The sequence below is a fragment of the Elephas maximus genome, chromosome 2 (assembly GCF_024166365.1).
Source record: "Elephas maximus indicus isolate mEleMax1 chromosome 2, mEleMax1 primary haplotype, whole genome shotgun sequence".
In the NCBI taxonomy this organism is placed as follows: Eukaryota; Metazoa; Chordata; class Mammalia; order Proboscidea; family Elephantidae; genus Elephas; species Elephas maximus.
Window position 1 is genome coordinate 224,633,708 of NC_064820.1, and position 22,034 is coordinate 224,655,741.

The 22,034-nt window shown below is 45.9% G+C and overlaps 1 protein-coding gene and 1 non-coding gene across 2 annotated transcripts in view; one reads left to right on the forward strand and one right to left on the reverse strand.

The window, feature by feature from the left end:
- Positions 1–8,789: 8,789 nt before the first annotated feature.
- Positions 8,790–22,034, forward strand: part of FAM3B (FAM3 metabolism regulating signaling molecule B) — a 67,499-nt gene continuing 54,254 nt past the window's right edge. The window contains exons 1-2 of the mRNA XM_049874910.1: positions 8,790–9,080; positions 19,780–19,923. Of these exons, the coding sequence (XP_049730867.1) occupies positions 9,062–9,080; positions 19,780–19,923 (163 nt within the window). The 5' untranslated portion in view covers positions 8,790–9,061. The remainder of the gene's footprint in view (positions 9,081–19,779; positions 19,924–22,034) is intronic.
- On the reverse strand, positions 16,697–16,767 carry TRNAE-UUC (transfer RNA glutamic acid (anticodon UUC)). The gene has a single exon. It is a non-coding gene; the product is annotated as a tRNA-Glu (tRNA).

Below are 22,034 nucleotides of genomic sequence, written 5' to 3' on the forward strand. Positions count from 1 at the left end.
TTTCCAGATAAACACAAGTTTAGGGAATTTGTAAAAACCAAACCAAAACTACAAGAAATACTAAAGGGAGTTCTTTGGTTAGGAAATCAATAATATCAGGTATCAACCCAAGACTAGAACACTGGGCAGAGCAACCAGAAGTCAACCCAGACAGGGAAATCCAAAAAAACAAAGCAAGATTATTAAAAAAAAAAAAAAGCCCAAAACAGGGTAACAGCGATGTTATTATATAAAAGAAGACAACATTAAAATAATAAAGAGGGACTAAGAAATGTAACCATATACCTTCCATATGGAGAGGAAGATACGGTGATACAAAGAAATAAAACACAATAAAAATTATAAATAAAATAAAACAGACCAGACTTACTGGCCTGACAGAGACTGGAGAAACCCTGAGAGTATGGCCCCCAGACACCATTTAGCTCAGTAATGAAGTCACTCTTGAGGTTCACCTTTCAGCCAAAGATTAGACAGGCCCAGAAAACAAAACGAGACTAAATGGGCACACCAGCCCAGGGGGAAGGACAATAAGGCAGGAGGGGACAGGAAAGCTGGTCATGGGGAACCCAAGGCCAAGAATGGGAGAGTGTTGACATGTTGTGGGGTTGGCAACCAATGTCACAAAACAGTATGTGTGTTAATTGTTTAATGAGAAAATAATTTGCTCTGTAAACCTTCATCTAAAGTACAATAAATAAAAAAAAGTGTAACAGCAGTTTTCAAAAAGAACCAAATAGAACTTCTAGAAATTAAAAACAAATGCCTTAACAACAAAAATCTCTTAATAAACAGGTTTAACAGCTGATTGGATAAAACTGAATATATAATTAATAAACTGGAGGATGGATTTAGAAAAAGCTAAATATAGTGGAACAAAGGCTAAAAGATGGGAAACAAAGGAGAAAGGTTAAGCAGTGTTGAGAAGATACAGCACTAAGGCCTACCATCCACAGAAGGAGAAGGAAAATTATTTTCCGGACATTTCTAGGCATTTTGACATATTCAGTTTGTTTTGTTTTGTGGTAAATACACGGATAACAAGACAGTTACCATTTCTACAGTCTTCATGTGTCATTAATCTTCGGTGAAGTGAATTATTGTTCATCACGTTGTTCAACCATCACCATTAACCTCCCCAAATTTTTCCATCCCTCTTAGCAGAGGCTCAGTGTCCCCTAAGCATTCGACATGTTCAGTTTTCAACTGGATGATAAATAGGAAAAACAAATCTAATTCTTTAAAAAAAAGAAAAAAAAAGGGAGGGGGTTAGAGTATTTTATGTGCTCTAGGAATTTTTTTTTTTTTTAGGAATTTGATGTGATGAATTAAAGTTAGGAAGCCCAGCCATTCAGTGGATACAGGTAGACTGAGGGAGAACTGAAGGATCATGACTGTTAATATATTGCCATAAGCAGTCCTGGGTTAAGCAGATGAAGAAACACGTGGAAAGAGGAAGTGTGGGGATTTTGGGCATCAGAGTTAGAATCCTCACTTTCTGACTGATTGCCATTGTGACCTCTGATAATGTCACTTCACCCTCCTGAGGGTTAAGCCATTTGCAAAGCAGTTAAGAGGTCTTCCCTTTGGGGCTGTTTGGGATTGAAAAAGAGTGCCCGGAGAGTGACAGGTGTCATGAGGGATGACAGCTGAATCCAAAGCTCGGGTGAAAAGTAAACAGGCAAGAATCGCTAGGAAATTTCCAATAAAAAGGAAATGAGTCTGGAGGAACAGAAAATAAACTCCAGAAATAGACAGAAATATATATGGGAACTCAGTATTAATGAAGGGGCTTTCCAAATCAATGGAGGAAAATGTGTCGTTCAACGCATAGCGAACAACTGGCTAGCCAGCTGAAAGAAAAGAGAGTTTGCGTTTTTAGTACATTGGTTATAAACGGATCAAGGATCTTAATTTAAAAAAGAATATGTGGAAAGGAGGGACTGGCTTTTCTAAGCAAGGCAAAACTCAAAAGCTGTAAAAAGAAAAATCAGATAAAAGTTTTTAATCTGCCCAAACAAACCAAAACCAAACCTGTTGCCGTCGAGTTGATTCCGACTCACAGCGACCCTATAGCGACCCTGTGAACCTGCCCAGTGAAGGAAAAACTCCTACGCAAAGCAAAAATCAGACCAACTGTGGAAAACGTTTTCTTTACCTATGAAAAGGGGCTAATTACTATAAGTTTAGAGTTATATACTAATGTGTATTGTAGGCTTCTGTTTGTGTAAAAAGGCGGGCTCTATAATGCGCTTAGGTGATGATGGTGTTATGTGCTTTTGACTTGATTTCAACTCATAGAGACCTTATATGACAAAATAAAAGTGCCCCATAGGGTTTCCTAGGCTGTAATCTTTACTGGAGCAGACTGCAACATCTCTCTCCCATGGAGTGGCTGGTGGATTCAAACTGCTGACCTTTTGGTTAGTAGTGAAGCGCTTAACCACTGTGCCACCAGGCTCGTGGTGGTTCAGTGGTAGAACTCTCACCTTCCATACAGGAGACCAAAAAAAAAAAAATGTGGAAATTATCAAACAATATCATTAATGATATGAGCAAGTAAAATTATGCTGAAGATCATAAAAAACAGTTGCAGCAGTATATCAACGGAACTGCCAGAAATTCAAGCCAATTCAGCAGAGGACGTGGATTGAGGGATATCATTGCTGATGTCAGATGGATCTTGGCTGCAAGCAGAGAACACCAGAAGGATGTTTACCTGTTTTATTGACTATGCAAAGGCATCCGACTGTGTGGATCATAACAAATTATGGATAACATTGTGAAGAATGCGAATTCCAGAACACTTAATTGAGCTTATGACTAAGAGGCAGTTTTTTGAACAGAACAAGGGGATACTACATGGTTTAAAATCAGGAAAGGTGTGCATCAGGGTTGTATACTTTCATGACACTTATTTGATCCGTATGCTGAGCAAATACTGTGAGAAGCTGGACTATATGAAGAAGAACGGGGCACCAGGATTGGAGGAAGACTCATTAACAACCTGTGTTATGCAGATGACACAACTTTGCTTGCTGAAAGCAAAGAGGACTTGAAGCACTTATTGAAAATCAAAGACCACAGCCTTCAGTATGGATTACATCTTAACTTAAAGAAAACAAAAATCCTCACAACTGGACCAAGAAGCAGCATCATGATAAACGGTGAAAATATTGAAGTTGTCCAGGATTTCATTTTACTTGGATCCACAATCAACACCCATAGAAGCAACAGTCAAGAAATCAAAAGACGCATCGCACTGGACAAATCTGCTGCAAAAGACCTCTTTAAAAGTGTCGGAAAACAAAGACGTCACTTTGAAGACTAAGGTGCGTCTGACCCAAGCCATGGTATTCCCAATCGTCGCATATGCTTGCAAAAGCTGGACAATGAGTAAGGAAGACCAAAGAAGAATTGATGCCTTTGAGTTATAGTGTTGGTGAAGACTATTGAATATACCATGGGCTCTCAGAAGAACGAACAAATCTGTCTTGGAAGAAGCACGGCCCAAATGCTCCTTAGAAGTGAGGATGGCGAGACTCTGTCTCACGTACCATGGACATGTTATCAGGAGGGACTAGTCCCTGGAGAAGGACATCATGCTTGGTAGAGGGTCAGCAAAAAAGAGAAAGACCCTCAATGAGATGGATTGACACAGTGGCTGCAACGATGGGCTCAAACATAGCATCGATTGTGAGGATGGCGCAGGAGCAGGCAGTGTTTCGTTTTGTTGTACATAGGGTCACTATGAGTCGGGGAGCCGACTTGACGGCCCCTAACAACAACACCATGCAGGAGACCCAGGTTTGATTCCCGACCAATGCACCTCATGTTCAGCTACCACCCATGTGTCAGTGCAGGCTTACATGTTACCATGAATGATATAGAACAGGTTTCAGCAGAGATTCCAGACCAAGACAAACTAAGAAGAAATGCCTGGTGATTTGCTTCCAAAAATCAGCCAGCGAAGACCCTGTGTTTTACAAGGGTCCAACCCGGTTCTGCATGGGGTCACCATGAGTCAGGGGCCGACTCGAGGGCAGCTAACAACAATAATATGCATATATATGTAAGTGTCCCCTGCCTCCTCGCCCTTTGCTATTGTGGTCGCTTAGTTTCCTCCAGAATGAATTTGTGTTTAAAGGAGAGTTCTATCCTATAAGGAGCCCTGGTGGTGCAGTGGTCAAGCATTCAGCTGCCAACCACAGGAGAAAGATGTGGCAGCTGGCATCCGTAAATGTTACAGCCCTGGAAAAACCCTATGGGGGCAGTTCTACTCTGCCCCATAGAGTCGCTGTGAGTCAGAATCAACTCGACGGCAATGGGTTTGGTTCTCTTGGTCTTCCATCTTAAATGGTGGTATATTTCCAAAGTTGGCAAGTAAAATCAAAATGAAGAACCGTGAATATTATTCTTCGGAGGCCCTTAAAATGGAAAAATCATGCAGACATTGGTGATGAATGTGTCATTTAGTGTAACATTTATAGAAGTCTGTTCTGGCAAAAGTTGCCAAGATTAAAAATAGACAATCCAGCAATTCCACTGCTAGGGAATTTATTTATTCATTCATCTGTTTATCTGTCTATATATCTATCAGTCCATCCATCTAAAAGCAAGAGGAGGGACAGGGTGAGAGTTGCTGGGGATTGTTAAAATCGGTGTGTAAGTGGGGGGAGGGTAATATTCTTATCTGGTTGAATATGTGTGAGGAAATTCTGGAAGGACACCCAAGAATTAATAGCTCTGGTTTTCTCTTGGGTGGAGATGATCCAGGAAGAATAACCAAAACCAAACCAAACCCAGGGCTGTCAAGTGGATTCCGACTCACGGCAACCCTGTAGTGACCCTAAAGGACAGAGGAGAACTGCCCCATAGGGTTTCCAAGGATCGCCTGGTAGATTCGAACTGCCAACCTTTTGGTTAGCAGCTATAGCTCTTAACCACCACGGTTAGGAGTTGACTTATTACTATCTGCCTTTTAATATAATTTTTAAAAAACCTGAACGAGTTAACATATCATCTAATCAACAAGTCATTTCTTAAAGCTCTTACAAATGAAAAAGGAAAAGGCTGACAGCTTAATTGAAAAATGAGCACTGTATGTGACTGGAAAAAGAAATACACACCAAAGGCCTTAAACAAAGAAGCAAACAAAAACCCAGTTCCAATTCCTGGTGACCCACGTGTTAGAGTAGAATTGCTCCATTAGATTTTCTTTTCTTTTTTTAATTGTGCTTTAGGTGAAGGTTTACAGAGTTAATTAGTTTCTCTTTAAACAATAATATACGTATCGTTTTGTGACAACACTCTTCCCTTCCTGACCTTGGGTTCCCCACTTCCATTCGTCCAGCTTTCCTGTCTGCTCCTGCCTTCCTGTCCTTGCCCCTGGGCTGTATGCCCATTTAGTCTCCTATACATGGTTGAGCTAAGTCTATTAGTGTTTATTTTCTGGACCTGTCTAATCTTTGGCTAAAGGGTCTGTAAGATTTTCTTGGCTATAATCTTTCGAGAAGCAGATTGCCAGGCCTTTCTTCTGTGGCACTGCTGAGTGGATTTGAACTGCCAACGTTTAGGTCAGTAGTTGAGTGCAAACGACCTGTGCCACCCAGATAGCTTTTAAACGTATGAAAATATGCGAAAGCATCACTTTAACAAAAGAAACAGTCAAAATGATACTAAGATACTTTTTTTTTTTTTCCAAGAATAGATTAGAATAGAACAAAGAGTTTGATAATACAATGTTTGGGCAAGGTTCTAGGTAACTAGCCATTCTCATATGCTAAGGTGGAAGTGTAACTGGTAAAACTTCTTTAGAGGACCACTGGAAATACCTGTTAACATTCACAATAGATATACCCTTTGACTCAGTAATTCCACTATTAGAATTTATTCTAAATCCACCTTATTATTTTTGCCAAAACAGATGCACGAAGGTGTTCATTGTAGCATTACTTACCCTAGAAAAGACTAAAATTAATAGGGAAAAAAAATGCCTTTCTATAGCCTGTGTGAGGACATTGTGGTCCATGCCAACAACAGAATAGAATTCAGGAGTTAAGAAGAAGGAGCCAAGTTTGAAGCACTAAACTTTTGGTTAGTAGCCCAGCGCTTAACCTTCTGCGCCACCAGGGATATATGATTTTTAGGGCACTTTTTTTTTTCCTTTTAGTCATGTGGCCTTATAATATGCTTGCGGAACTGCCACAGCTTTTTTATCTTTATGGGTTTCCTGTGAGTTGTTTTATATGAGTAAATGTTCCATTTTATTCCTCCCCTTTCACTGAACGTGCATTTCCTGTACACTGGCTGTGTATTTTATGAGTAACATATCATCTTGATGCTTACCATTTTAATTGCCTAAGTAAAATGCCATGCCGTTAAAGAGTAACTTATTTAGTCATTCTTCTTTTGTTGGCCTCGGAGGTGTCTTCCCATTTTTTCAGGTATCTGAGTGTAGATAGCATTTCTGCATTTAGAAAAAAAAAAAATTATTCCCTTAGCATAGATTCCGAGAAGTGGAACTTAGGTTTTTTAAAGACCGTGGGAACTGCTAAGGGCAACTTGAGTGGCAGTTTGTTATAGACGTCGTGGGAGTAGGGAATGAGATCCGGGTGCTGAGTGATGAAAACAAATGAGAGGAAAGAAATAAAAGGTCCATCTGGACATCAGGTGACTGAAAGACCAAGCTGAGATCCCTGCAGTGAAGCTGGCTTTAATGAGCCGATTCGTGTGTACATTTGCTAAAAGCAGCCATCAGGAATTGCTGAAGAAGGACTTCTCTGTATTGCTATAGAGCAAATCATAAGTAGCACCTAAACTGACCTGGCCGAAGAAACCCTAAGAATCATGTGGAACTCTATCAAGAGAAATAACCTACAAGTGACGGAGTACCCAAACAGTGTGTGTATGTGGGGGGGATAACAGAAAATACAGAGAGAATTGTTGAAGATTTGTTGGTAGAAAACTTCCCTGATGTTGTGAAAGATGAGAAGATACCTATCCAAGATGCTCATTGAACCCCACACAAGGTAGATCCCAAAAGAAAGTCACCAAGACATATTATAATCAAACTTGCCAAAACCAAAGATAGAATTTTAAGAGCAGCTAAAGATAAGTGAAAAGTCACCTACAAAGGAGTGTCAATAAGAATAAGCTCAGACTACGTGGCAGAAACCATGCAGGCAAGAAGGCAATAAAACTAAACCAACCCTTTGCCATTGAGTTGCTTCTGACTCAAAGCAACCCTATAGGACAGAGTACAACTGCCCCATAGAGTTTCCAAGGAGCGCCTGGTGGATTTGAACTGGTGACCCTTTGGTTAGCAGCCATAGCACTGAACTGCTACGCCACCAGGGTTTCCATAAATAAAGCCTGGAAGGAAAAAAATTGCCAACCAAGAATCATATATCCAGCAAAACTGTCTCTCAAATATGAAGGCGAAATGAGGACATTTCCAGCTAAACAGAATTTTAGAGAATTTGCAAAAAACAAACCAAAACTACAAGAAATACTAAAGGGAGTTCTCTGGCTAGAAGGGTCACTGTGAGTCGGAATCAACTCGACGGCACTGGGTTTGGTTTTGGTTCTGGTTAGAAAATCAATGACATCAGGTAACAACCCAAGACTAAAACACAGGACAGAGCAACCAGATATCAACCCAGATAGGGAAGTCACAAACTGACCTGGCTGAGCTCAGGCCTTGGGACACTTCTTGGGTTGTTGGGATGGGCTCCTGACTGTAGGATCCCTATCTTGTGACCCCTATGATTTGGGGAGGCAGCAGGTGGGTGAATTGGAGGACTAAAGCCACATGGTCTACATGATGTGTCTCTGGACTCCTGGAGTGATGCCACACAGGGGCATCTCAGGAGTCAGAGAGTGGTGGAGGGAGACCTATGGCCGAGCCCTCTGGTGGCAACCCAAAGGCGATAGATGTCCCCAGGTTAGGCTGAGGGCATCTTGTGTCGCACTGCTGAAGGCTCTGGGCTTCTTGGGAGCAGAGCGGAACAGCAGTCAGCCGAGCTCCAGAGGGAGGCCTGGGTCTTTTGCAGACCCCCAACTCCCTGGAACTCTTATTTTCTGCCATGGTGACCAACTGTCTGGGAGCCTCGACTTGCCCTTCGTAGCCTGAGGCCACTGTGACTGCATGGGTTTAGAAGCAATTTATTAACCTTAAGGTTCATGGTTCAAACCTACTTAGCAGCACCACAAAAGAAAGGCCTGGCAGTCTGCTTCCGTAAAAATTATAGCCAAGAAAACCCCATGGAGCAGATCTACTCTGTAACACGTGAGGTCACTGTGAGTCAGAATTGACTCAACAGCAATGGGTTTGGTTTGGGGGTTTGGGGAATGTCACTGTGGATGTGCTGGAGGGGTGCAGAGGAGCTTCTTGGGAAGCCTCAAACACGTGTCAGGACCCTCACCCTCTGGACTCCCTGGTCTCTGCAGGCAGACCTGCAACCATGACCATGGGACCCAAGTATTGTCCTTGCTTCATTTTCCAGAGTTAACCAACCCCAGTGAGAAAACGAGGTGGGGCCCCATTCAGTGGGCAGCGTGACTGTTCAGGAGGAAGTGAAGAGCCTTATGCAGTGGCCCGGGAAAAGCAGGCGTTGATTCCGCAAACCTGAGCCCAGCTGGGACTATGGGTTTATAAGGCCATGCATACTTTTGCAGCTATTTCCTCTTATGAGACATTGAATTGAGGCCTGGGTGGCAAAGCGTTAAGGGGCACACAGTGTCTTTCCTTCAGAACAGACTCTGCTCGGCCTCTTGGGTCAGGTCAGCTGTGGGCTCCCGGCAGCCCAGCAAGAAGCTCCTGGCGCCACCCCAGCACCTGTCTGACCCCACCTGCCGGGCTGCCCCGGCCCGTCCCGCGGCTCTGCGCACCTCCCCGGCCGCCGCCCACCAATCCAGCTGCTGTCTGCCGCCTGCCTGCCCCGAGGGCGTGTCGAGAGGTGGAAGGTTGCCTCCAGGTCGTCCCGGGAGCTGCTGCCCAGGACCAGGTGAGGGGCGCCCGCAGGCCGAGGACTGGCAGGCGGGGAGCAGCAGCTGGAAGATGGGCTCCATGGTTGGCAGTGAGTGCGCCCACCCGTGGGGGAGAGGTGGTGGAGGAAAGGGGATCCTGGGACAGGGGAGCAGCGCCCCTCTCACCCTTCCTGGGACTGTGGCATTATTAGGGGAGCCCTCGCTGAGCCAGAAAGGTGTGGCTGGCGAGGGCGGGGTCTTCAACTTGACATCAGGAAAGGGGGGTATGGTGAACTTGAGCGACTCCAGAAGGGGCGAATAGACCAGGGTTTCCCCAAGCGGTGTCCTTACACCTTACTCCCCTCACCCCTGCCTGCCCCCACCACAGCTTGGGTGCAGGCAGGGCGGAATAGCCAATGAGCAAGGTACCAAACCAAACCCGTTGCGGTGGAGTCCATTCGAACTCATAGCGACCATATAGGACAGAGTAGAACTGCCCCATAAGGTTTCCAAGGAGCAGTTTGTGGATTAGAACTGCCGGCTTTTTGACTAGCAGTGGAAGGCTTAACCACAGATTAGCAAGGAAATACAATTAAACCCATGTTTACTGGTTAATCCCACCCTACGTACAGGCAGGATTGGATTAACCAGTAAATACGGTATGCACCTGCTTGCTTTGAGCAAGGTACGCATGGGTTTAATTGTACTTAGTCTCATCAGAGATTAGCAATTTCACATGCGTTTCACCACATCTTTGACGTGGTGGGGGACAGATGAAATTGTGCACTGCAGATTGGTGGGAAGGCACAATTAGACCCCTGGGTGCCTTGCTTATTGGGTAATCTGACCCCGGGTGCAGGCAGGGGGTCCAGGAAGGCAGTGGGTGAGCACAGGCAGACCACATCCTTCCGTTGGGGGAGAGCATCCCCCAACAAAGAAAGGTGGTTGGGTGCTGCTTAGAGACGCCTTTGGATTCTGTGCACTGGTAAGTAACAGGCAGGGGAAAGTGAGCCAGCCGTTTTCACCTCACTGGGGGCTGGTGGCTTAGAAGTGGGGTCTAAAATGGAATGCCTGGTCATATCTGATTATTATAGTTCTGTAGCATTTTTTCATAAGGCTGTTTTTATTTTTCCCACTTATGGAAGTATTTCAGATTGCAGAAGATTTGGAAAAAGTAGGCAAGAGGAAAGAAAAAAAAAAAAAAACACATATTTACTTTACCAGCAATTACATCTCTCAGAGCCTGTCTTCCTCCCTAATTGGTTTTGCTGTTTGTTTTTTTTTTTTTCCTTCTTCCTGTAATCTGAGGAATCTGGGTTTTTTCTGGAGGAAGGCAGCATGTCTTGTGCAAAAATGCAAAGTTCCCTGGGGTTCTTTGGCAAGTCACTCTCCCCACTCTGGATGCCAGCTCCCAGGTTCTCTGCAGTGAGGGCATTCGACTAAATAAATGATTTCAGAACTTCTCTCTAGCACTAGCATTCTGGTTGTGTGGCCGGTCACACTCCAGAAAGTTCTCCTAAGTGCTGGCTTTTCTGCTCCATTATCAAAGTTAAGGAGTCCCTGAGTGGTGCAAATGGTTAACAAGCTCAGCTGCTAACCCGAAAGTTGGAGGTTGAAGTCCACCCAGAGGTGCCTGGAAGAAAGGCCTGGCAATCTGTTTCTGAAAAAGCCATTGAAAACCCTGTGGAGCACAGTTCTAGTCCGACATGCATGAGTCAGGTCAACTTAATGGCACCTGGTGGTGGTAGCAGAGCCAAATCTTAAGATTTTTGCCTTATTGTGTAACATACTTATTTTTCCTTCAAAAACTTCATTTCTGAATAATACTGTTTTGGTAACACGTGTGGATCACAAGATAAATGGGTGGAGAGACATATCTTTGAGAGAGAGGGAGAATGAGCACCTCAGTTGCTGTATTGACTTTGATTATAGCTATTTTGGAAATTAAGAAAAATTTTTTTTTATTTTGGAAATTAAAAATATGTATGTTTCTGTATTGTATACTTTTAATAATATTTTGCTGATTGCTTTGTAAAAAATGCTGAATATTACCAGCTTGCTTCCCCTCACCTGGAGCCCTGGTGGCACAGTGGTTAAACATTCCCTGCTAACCAAAAGGTCGGCGGATTGAATCCACCAGCTGCTCCTTGCAAACCCTATAGGGCAGTTCTTCTCTGTCCTCTAGGGTCGCTATGAGTCGAAACTGACTTGACCACAAAAGGTTTGGTTTTTTGGTTTTCCCCTCACTCGTAAGTTTTCATGCAGACCTTGTGACTCATTCCTAGGCCATGCGGTCCTTTTGTGTAAAGCTTTGAGAGAACGCTTTGTATTTACCTGGGCGTGTGTGATTGTGATGAAAGTTGACTGCAGAAATTCAAAGCCAAGTCACTTTTGAGTTTGTGAGCCAAATCTCCAGGAAAAGTTTTGGCAACTTTCTTGGAAATGGCATTTTCCCAGATACTTCAACCAAGCATTGGGTTGATTCCAGTTAGTTCGTAGGAAAGGTGAATAACTGAAATAAGCCATCCACCATTTCTTCACCCGTGGTGGTCATTTTGAGAGTTCATCCTGAGGGGTCATCCTGAGGGGTCAGTGGTAGAATTCTCACCTTCTAGGTTGCTATGAGTCGGAACTGACGTGACGGTGACTGGTACGCAGGAGACCTAGTTCCATTCTCGGCCAGTGCACCTCATGTACATCCGTCTGTCATTGGCGGCTTATGTGTTGCTATGATGCTGAACAAGTTTCTGTGTAGCTTCCAGACAAAGATGGACTAGGAAGAAAGGCCTGGCGGTCTACTTCTGAAATCAGCCAATGAAAACCCTACAGATCACAATGGTCCGACCCGCATCCAATCATGGGAACGGTGCAGGACCTAGCAGCATTTTGTCCCATTGTGCGTGGGGTCACCATGAGTCAGGAGCTGACCCCACGGCAGCTAACACCAACAACAGTTGTTATCCCAATCCCTCCCAGTGGGCATTGGCACATAAGTCTTTCTAGGTGGCTTATCGTGCAAACCTTCTGTGGTGTTCAAGAGCAACCCCGTCTATCCCTTCTCCCCAAAAATCTCCATGGACATGGTCTCACCCCTTCAGGACCAAGGAAGAGTGAAGAAAACTAAAGATACAAGGGAAAGATTAGTCCAAAGGTCTAATGGACCACATCTACCACGGCCTCCACCAGTCTGAGTCCAGTACAACTAGATGGTGCCCAGCTACCGCCACTGACTGTTCTGACAGGGATCACAATAGAGGATCCTGGACAGAGGTGGAGAAAAATGTAGAACAAAATTCTAACTCAAATAGAAAGAGCAGACTTGCTGGCCTGACAGAGACTGGAGAAACCCTGAGAGTATGGCCCCCGGACACCCTATCAGCTCAGTAACGAAGTCACTCCTGAGATTCAACCTTCAGCTAAAGATTGGACAGACCCATGAAACAAAACAAGATTAAAGGGGCACACCAGCCCTGGGGTGGGGACTGGAAGGCAGCAGGGAACAGGAAACCTGGTAATAAGGAACCCAGGGTTGAGAAGGAAGAGTGCTGGCATGTCGTGGTGTTGTTAACCAATGTCATAGAACGATGTGTATACTGTTTAATGAGAAACTAGTTTGTTCTGTAAACCTTCATCTAAGGTACAAGAAAAAAAGTCTTAGTAGACAGGACAGCAATGACAGTGGGCACTGAAGGCCAGCAGAGTGTGGAGACCACAAAGAAGCCAAGACCCTGAGTCTGGACCACCCATTCCTACAGCTCCTGACCTTTCTGGCGCAAGTGGTGAGGGCATGGCCATTTCCATGGTGAAGGGAGTTGAGTCCATGTGAACCAGGCCACCAGTGACACGTAGCTTCCTTATCCAAGTTCAGGCTAAAGGAAATTCCACCCATAGGAGGTGTTCTTATGGCTTTTAAATTGCCCCTTTAAGGTAACTCTTGGGCTGGAGAGGTGAGGAGCATCCTAAAGTGGCCCCTACCTATAACCTGGCTTGGAACAAATTGGGTTGAAGATAGCTTTCTTCTGGAACATAGATGAAGTGTCCAGGCCACCCTGAGACTCCTGAGGGTGGCGATGAGGACTGGACACACACACATTCTCAAGGGTGTCTCCGAGGAGAAAGTTTACTGACTTCCCATACGTGCTACAACCTGGCCTTTGCTCCCATCGCTCACTGTGTATCATAGTGAGTGATGGACACGTCCGTAAACAAGCAATGACTTTATTGGCTTACGGAAAAGCCTGATTGCTGACTACGGAATCACAGAAGGCTTCCTGGACTCTATGTGTTCCTCTGCCCACTAAAGCTCTGGGTCCCCTCCCTTCCACCAGGGCAGGTCTGCCTGGTCCCTGGGAGCCAGCTAAGCTGAATCCCTGGGCTTACCACTGGTACAAGTTTAGCTGCAGCCTTGGTTCCCACCTCTCCCAAGGCCGGGATGCTGGCTTATTCTCTGCTGCCCAGTGTCTGAGACCCCATCTTGGTTGGCAGCCTTGTATTCTACCCACTCTGCTTTTGTCTGCAGAGACTGATATCCAGCCCATGGACAGGCAGGGGCACAGCTCACCTGACACTGTCTGCCTGGACTCTGGCTGTCTCCTCTTGCCCCCCAGATCTTGCCCTCCCTCGGGCTTCTGGGACAATTCTGTGGCTGTATCAGATCTCTGCTGGCTGCCAGTCCAGTGCCCACCAGTGTGTATCACCATCGTCTAACGATGGACTCTTCCAGTGCATGTTGCTAGAGCTGCTGTCCACCCCAGATGGTTCTGCTACCAGAGCCTGGCCTCCCCCAACCAGCTGCCTGCCACCACAGGAAACCAGGCTGTCCTCAGGCTGTAGGTCATCAGCTGTACCCCTCCCCCAAGCAGAAATATGTTATAGCCGTCCTGGGAGCCTTGAAGAATGTCCAGGGATGGGGAGCTTACCGCCCTACTGTTGTTGTTGTTGTTAGGTGCCGTTGAGTCAGTTCCGACTCGTAGCAACCCTATGTACAACAGAACAAACACTGCTCAGTCTTGCTCCATCCTCACAACCATTGCTATGCTTAAGTCCATTGGTGCAGCCACTGTCAGTCCATCTCGTTGAGGGTCGTCTTCTTTTTTGCTGATCCTCTGCCAAGCCTAATATCCTTCTCCAGGGACTGATCCCTCCTGATCACATGTCCAAAGTATGTGAGACAAAGTCTTGCCATCCTCGGTTCCAAGAAGCATTCTGGCTGTACTTCTTCCAAGACGGATTTGTTCATTCTTTTGGCAGTCCATGGTATATTCAATATTCTTTGCCAATACCACAATTCAAAGGCGTCAATTCTTCTTTGGTCTTCCTTATTCAGCGTCCAGCTTTCCCATGCATATAAGGCGATTGAAAACACCATGGCTTGGGTCAGGCTCACCTTAGTCTTCAGGGTGACATCTTTGCTTTTTAGCACTTTAAAGAGGTCTTTTGCAGCAGATTTGCCCAGTGCAATGCGTTGTTTGATTTACTGATGTGATTTGCCCACTAGGCAGGGGTTGTGGATTGAATTGTGTGTCATAAATCCTAATCCTATGTTTGTAGGTATAATCCTACTTGGGAATAGTGTTTTCTTTTTTATGTTAATGCAGCCATATCTTAAACCAATCACTTTTGAGATATAAAAAAGATCAGATTGGGCACAAAAGTAAGAAAGCAGAGATGGAGAAAGATTGATGCCATGCGGAACACATCAAGGGACCAAGGAAAAGAAGCTCAAAGAGACATAGATTTCCCTCCAGAGTGGACAGAGAGACACTTCTAGAGCCAGTGTCCTGAATTCAGACTTCTAGCCTCCTAAACTGTGAAATAATAAATTTCTGTTCATTAAAGCCACCCACTTGTGGTATTTCTGCTACAGTAGCATTAAGTAACTAAGACAGCGGGCCATCCTATGGCCTATAGCTCTACTTGTACAGGTGCCTTTGGTTTTACTCAGTCTTCATTATGTTCCACCCATTTGTCCTTGTTTGATGGTGGAGAAAATCTTGTTTCCTTTCCTTCTGTTCTCTAGACATCTGAAAGGCAGCATCGTGTTTCCTTTCAGCCTCCTCCAAACTGAACAACAGCTCTTTGCTCAGAGATCACGCGTGTGTCATGGTTTCTAGAACATTCTCTGGTTTGCCAATTTTCTTCTTCAGATATGACACTTGGAAGTGGGTGAAGTAGCCCAGCTATGTCCTGACACACAAAACAGTGGACGGTCGTTGCCTTTAAACCTGAGATACTGCAATACCTCAGGGTATGATCGCTCAGGGTTCATCCAACAGAACTTCTGAAATATCATGTCCCGTTCACGGTCCCGCAGGCTCAGGCGTAGATCTGGAGGGCAGAGACTCCTACTGTGCACTGACCACACAGTGTGCTGGCCGCAGTATAAAGCTGCACAGAGGTGGGGCACCAGCTGTGCTGGGGGAGCCAGGAAGGAGGAAGGAGTAGGAGGTCGCCAGGGGTCTGGAGGGAAGGGCAGGCCAGGCAGAGGGGCTACAAAGGTGTGTCACAGGGGAAACCAGCATCTCTGAGAATTCAGAACAAAAAGCCTCATGCGTGGAGTAAACAGAGGGGCTACAGGACAGAGGGGAGTACTAAGCCCACTGTGTCTGATCGTGTTCTGTGGCTGGTTCATCCAGCTTCCAGAAGTCATTCAGCCCCAGAGACTGTAATGGCAGTGCTCTCTCAGGCATTTCGTGAGAGGAAGCCATCCCTGACTAATGTCCCAGTGCTCTTGGGGACTGTACGGTTTGGAAAAGCGAAAAAATATATATATTGATGTTTGCAGTGAAATGCATTACTTTCGTATGTGGCCTTTCTAGCTGTGGTCTTGTAACTCCCACCCAGGTGATTGTGTGATATAGTAATTGTGGCCTACCAAAGGGATTGGTCAGTTTTGCCTTCAAAGAAAGCCAATTCCAGAGAAAAGAGGAGAGCCCAGCACCACCAAGGAAGGAGAAACCAGCAGGAGACCCAGCAGCAGGAGACGACTCGGTGGGCTTCCTGGCCACGGAGCGAGAAAGCTGAGTGCCTTTGGTGCCCTGGTGCCTAGGGCCAGAGAGAAGCGTGCCTGTGAGCACGGCTGGGCAGATACTGTCCTGATGGAAGAACTGTCTCCTGAGTGTTCCTGAGCCTGAATTGTAACTGTTACTTCCCTGATAAACCCCATAATCATGAGTATAGTCTGTGAGTTCTGTGTGGCCATTGCAGTGAAGTATCGAACCCCGCAGAGAGGCAGAGAGTGCAGTGGGTGGGACAGTTGGTGTCAGAATTGGTAAAGAGAGGAGGCACGTCTGACATCCACCTCATGGGAGTCAGCTTTGGGCTGTTGATCTTGATTCTCTTTCCCCCTTGTGAAATTAGAGGAGGTCAGACACTGCCCCCATGTCATTTTTACAATGTTGAAGTAGCATTTAAAACAATCACAATCCCAAGCGGAACCAGAGGTGTCTTGTGAGGGAACCGGACTAACTAAGCTGGTGAGCTGCCCTTCCGACACCAGCAGTTAAAAACACCAGTTCCTGTGGCGTCAACTCTGACTGATAGCAACCCTGTGTGTGTCAGAGTAGAACTGTGCTCCACAGGGTTTTCAATAACTGACTATTGAAAAAGTAGATCGCCAGTCCTTTCTTCCTAGTCTGTCTTAGTCTGGAAGCTCTGCTGAAATCTGTTCAGCATCATAGCAGCATGCAAGCCTCCATTGACAGACAGTTGGTAGCTGCACATGAAGTGCATTGGCTGGGAATTGAACCCAGATCTCCTGCATGAAAGGTGAGAGTTCTACCACTGAACCACCGATGCCTCCCAACCCACTGCTGTCAAGTCGGCTCTGACTCATGGCAACCATTGCCAGACTGGCAGGGGCTTGGGTTTCATCCCCCACCAGGGACTGGAATGGAGCTGTGTGCTGGGAAGGCGGGGCTGTGCCTCCAAGTAAAGGGCTGCAAACCTAGGAAAGAGGGGCTGGGAGAAATGTCTGCTGGCCCAAGACACGGGGGAGCTCGTCTCTGCTCAGGGTAGAGGGAAAGCTCCCTGCAATAAGTCCAAACCCTGCGTGGGGACCACACCTGGGTGTGGGTCCAGATACTCACAAGCAGCCAAAGAAGGGTTGGCAGGTAGTGACTGAGTTGTCCTTGGTGGCTGGTGAGGGTGGAGGCGATGGGGATGCCTCCCTTCCTTCCTCCCTCTCTGCCACCCTCCCTCTCTCTACCTCCCTTCCTTCCCTTGCTTCTTTCCTTCGCATCTGAGTGTGGAATCATGGAAACTTCCAGAGACCTAGCAGCTAGCCCTATCCACTGAGGTTGGTAAGACATGGAGAAGGAGCAGGTCTGGGGATGTGATGGTTAAGATTGTGTGTCAGCCTGGCTGGGCCGTGATTCTCAGTGTTTTGGCAGCCTTATAACGTTGTGATCACTTCCCTGCTGAGATCTGATATGTGATCACCCCCATGATGGGATCTGCTGTGAGTGGCCGATCAGTCGAAAGGGAGTTTCCCTGGGCGTGTGGCCTGCATCGAATATAAGCAGACATTCTGGCAAGGCATGGGGGCTTTTTGTTCACGCAGGGTCCTGCAGCTGACTCCTGTTCATCTGGCCTCCATTTCTTGGGACTTGAGCTAGCAGCTTACCTGTGATCTTGGCTGCTGATCTTGGGATTCATTGATCTTTGCAGCCTGTGAGCAAGAGCCCTGCTCTCTGACCTGCCGGTCTTGGGTTCACCAGCCCCTGTGGCTACATGAATCAGGAGAAGTGTCTGTCCTGACCCTTGGACTTGGGATATTCTAGCCTCTACAACCTCGTGGGCCATTTCCTTGATATAAACCTCTCTGTGTATATATATTTATACACTTTGCAAGTTTTGCTTCTCTAGAGAATCCAGCCTAAGACAGCAGGGATCAGGGAAATCAAGAGTCTATTTTTAGACCTGTGAAGTTTAAGGCTTTGTGAGTCATCCAGGCATTGACATCAGATAGGCAATTGGACACCTGAGTCAGGAACCCAGAGGTCTGAGTGAGCTAATCCTGGGCTTCTGAGAAGATGCTGGAGCTGAGCTCTGGGCGAGAGTGCCTCCAGAGTAGGCTGGGGCCTCCAGCACATGTTGCCAGGGAGAATGAGGGCAGGGGCCTACGCCTGGCACCAGGGAGATCTTTGGAGACCTTGACCCACCCAGCAGACCAGGAGCCACGGGGTGGAGGCAAATGGGGAAGGTAAGACCTGGAGGCTACGGAAGATAGACCTGAGGCTGCTGGAGTGGGGTGGGATGGGACAGGAGGCTTATCTTCCTTTCCTTCCTTCCCTTCCTTCCATCCATCCCTCTCCTCTTTCTTCCTTCCCTCCTTTCCTTTCTTTTTTCTCAGGACTAGAGCTATCAGAGAGCTGCTGCTGATGGACAAGTTCACATCAACCACTTGTGCAAGGCGTGGGTGGTCCTTCTGTGTTTTTTTCAGATTTGGTTAGTGAACAGCTGAATGAGCTCTGCTCTGGGAGATATTTAAGGGGTAAGACCAAAGCCACCTGGCCATGGGTTGCCGTGAAGGACAGGGAGCTGTTATTAGACTTCTAGTAACCTAGGAGTTAGTGAGTGCCCTTTCCTTACAAATTGTAAAACCTTTTGGCCTCTGGGAGAGCTGAGATATTGGGGCAAATGTACCAGAAAGATGTTCCTAGGGACTTTCTGCAGTTGGGAACCCAGGGTATCCCATGGGCTCATCAGTGATTCTAAAGGTGGGTTGGGGGAATTGCTGCCAGTGCACCCAAGAATCCACCACATGTTCCCTGGCGCCATGTACTATTCTCAGCACAGGTTATGTAGCAGTGAGCAGCCAGCAAGTCCCCTGCCCACCAGAGGGTACAGTCTGGTTCCAAGCATGTATTAAAATAAGATGTGTCTCAAAACAAGAATGAATGAGTGGCTTTTGAATTTTAGGTCTGTGATTGTGTTGGGTATGTTGGTTCACCAGGCTCTGGAAGAATCATTACTTTATCATTTAAGGAAGCCCTAAGCCCAAACCAACAGCAATTGTAAAAACTTGCCGTTCAGTACATTCTGTCTCCTTTGTATTCTCTGCTGCTGTCTGCTTCACATGCCTACCCATGCAAAACCAGCTACTTCATCATGATTCCCTTAAGGAGCTTATGCCCTTACATTTGGTCTTCTTTATTCACTGTCCAGCTTCATCATACGCATGAGGCTATTGAAAACACCATGGCTTAGGTCAGGTGCACCTTAGTCATCAAAGTGACGTCTTTGCTTTTTAGAGCTTCAAAGAGGTCTTACGCAGCAGATTTGCCCAATACAGTGTGTTGTTTGATTTCCTGAATGCTGCTTCCATGGGCACTGATGGTTGATCCAAGTAGAATGAATTCCTGGACAACTTCAGTTTCTCCACCGTTCGTCTTGATGTTTATCGATCCAGTTGTGAGGATTTTTGTTTTCTTTATGTTGAGGTGTAATCCGTACTGAAGGCTGTAGGCTTTGAGTTTCATCAGTAAGTGCTTCAGGTCCTCTTCACTTTCAGCAAGCAAGGTTGTGTCATCTGCATAACACAAGTCGCTAATGAGTCTTCCTCCAATCCTGATGCCACGTACTTTTTTTTTTATATAGTCTGGCTTCTCTGCCCTTGCATTCTCCTCCCCTCCCCAGGACACTCCATCAGCAGGAGTACCAGTTCCTTAGAGCAATCCTGCTGACATGGGAACACGGGATGAGGGTCAGGATGAAAGGCCAGGGCATGGGTTAGGAGCATCGTGGGGTGGGGATTGCCCTATTTGTCCCCGGCAAAGCCACAGTCAAGGTCTTGCTGTTTGTCCCCAGGCACCTTTAAGGCACTCTTCCTCTTCTTCGCCTCCCTGTGTGCCTGGTATTCCGGGTACCTGCTTGCCGAGCTGATCCCAGAGGTGCCACTGTCAAGTGCTGTCTATAGCATTCGGAGCATCGGTGAGAAGCCTGTCATCAAAGGTACGTCCTGCGTGCTTATCCAAAGGACAGCTTTGCCATGTCCCTGAAGCAGTAGGAGCAGGGGTCTCTGGCCTCAGCTCTACCCTGATGGGCTGTTTGATGTTGATGATGATGACAATGAGGAGGAGGGAGAGGAAGAGGGTGTAAGTACTGTACAGATGCTCACTTAGTCCCCATACCATCCTTAGGTGGGTACCACTAACCATCCCATGTTAGGGAGGAAGATGCAGGCCTGAGGTTGCTCACCCATGCCCCAGTCCTTAAGTCACCCAGTCCTCCAGGTCTTAGCTGCCTCACCTGGGACATAATTCAGGGGGACCCAGATGCTAAAGTCCAGAAATATTTTAAAGTATCTAAAGTTTCTAGGTGGAAACCCTGGTGGTGTAGTGGTTAAGTGCTGTGGCGGCCAACCAAAAGGTCAGCAATTTGAATCTACTGGGCGCTCCTTGGAAACTCTATGGGGGCAGTTCTACTCTGTCCTGTAGGGTCGCTATGAGTTGGAATCAACTCAATGGCAAGAGGGTTTAAAGTTTCTAGACTCAAACTGATGTGTCTGTCAGTTCGTTGTACTGTGGGGGCTTGCATGTTGCTGTGATGCTAGAAGCTATGCCATCGGTATTCAAATACCAGCAGGGTCACCATGGCAGACAGGTTTCAGCTGAGCTTCCAGACTAAGAGGGACTAGGAAGAAGGTCCTGGTGGTCTGCTTCTGAAAAGAATTAGCCAGTGAAAACCTTATGAATACCAGTGGAACGCTGTCTGATATAGTGCCAGAAGATGAGCCCCTCAGGTCGGAAGGCACTCAAAAGACAACTGGGGAAGAGCTGCCTCCTCACACTAGAGTTGACTTTAATGACATGGATGGAGTCAAACTTCCAGGACCTTCATTTGCTGATGTGGCACGACTCAAAATGAGAAGAAACAGCTACAAACATCCATTAATAATCGGAACGTGGGATGTACGAAGTATGAATCTAGGAAAACTGAAAATCGTCAAAAATAAAATGAAACTCATAAACATCGATATCCTAGGGATTAGTGAGCTGAAATGGACTGGTGTTGGCCATTTTGAATCGGGCAATCATATGGTTTACTATGCTGGGAATGACAATTTGAAGAGGAATGGTGTTGTATTCATCGACAAAAAGAACATTTAAAGATCTATCCTGAAGTCCAACACCGCAAGTGATAGGATAATATCCATTTGCCTACAAGGAAGACCAGTTAATATGGCTATTATTCAAATTTATGCACCAACCACTAGGGCCAAAGATGAAGAAATAGAAGATTTTTACCAACTTCTGCAGTCTCAAATGACCAAATATGCAATCAGGATGCATTGATAATTACCACTGTTTGGAATATGAAAGTTGGAAGCAAAGAAGAAGGAACAGTAGTTAGAAAATATAGCTTTGGTTATAACAATGATGCTGAAAATCACATGATAGAACTTTGCAAGACCAATGACTTCTTCATTGCAAATACCTTTTTTCACCAAGATAAATGGTGACTATACACATGGACCTCACCAGATGGAATACACAGGAATAAAATTGACTGTATCTGTGGAAAGAGACAATAGAAAAGCTCAATATCATCAGTCAGAATAAGGCCAGGGGCCACCTGTGGAACAGACCATCAATTGCTCATATGCAAGTTCAAGTTGAAACTGAGAGAAAATTAGAACAAGTCCACAAGAGCCAAAGTACTACCTGAGTATATCCCACCTGAATTTAGAGACCATCTCAAGAATAGATTTGATGTGTTGAACACTAATGACCAAAGACCAGACAAGTTGTGGAATGACATCAAGGACATCATACCTGAAGAAAACAAGAGGTCACTAAAAAGACAGGAAAGAAAGAAAGACCAAAATGGATGTCAGAAGAGACTCTGAAACTTACTCTTGAACATCGAGAAGCTAAAGTGAAAAGAAGACATGATGAAGTAAAAGAACTGAACCCAAGATTCCAAAGGGCAGCTCGAGAAGACAAAGTATTATAATGACATGTGCAAAGAGCTGGAGATAGAAAACCAAATGGGAAGAACATGCTCAGCATTTCTCAAGCTGAAAGAACTGAAGAAAAAATTCAAGCCTAGAGTTGCAACAC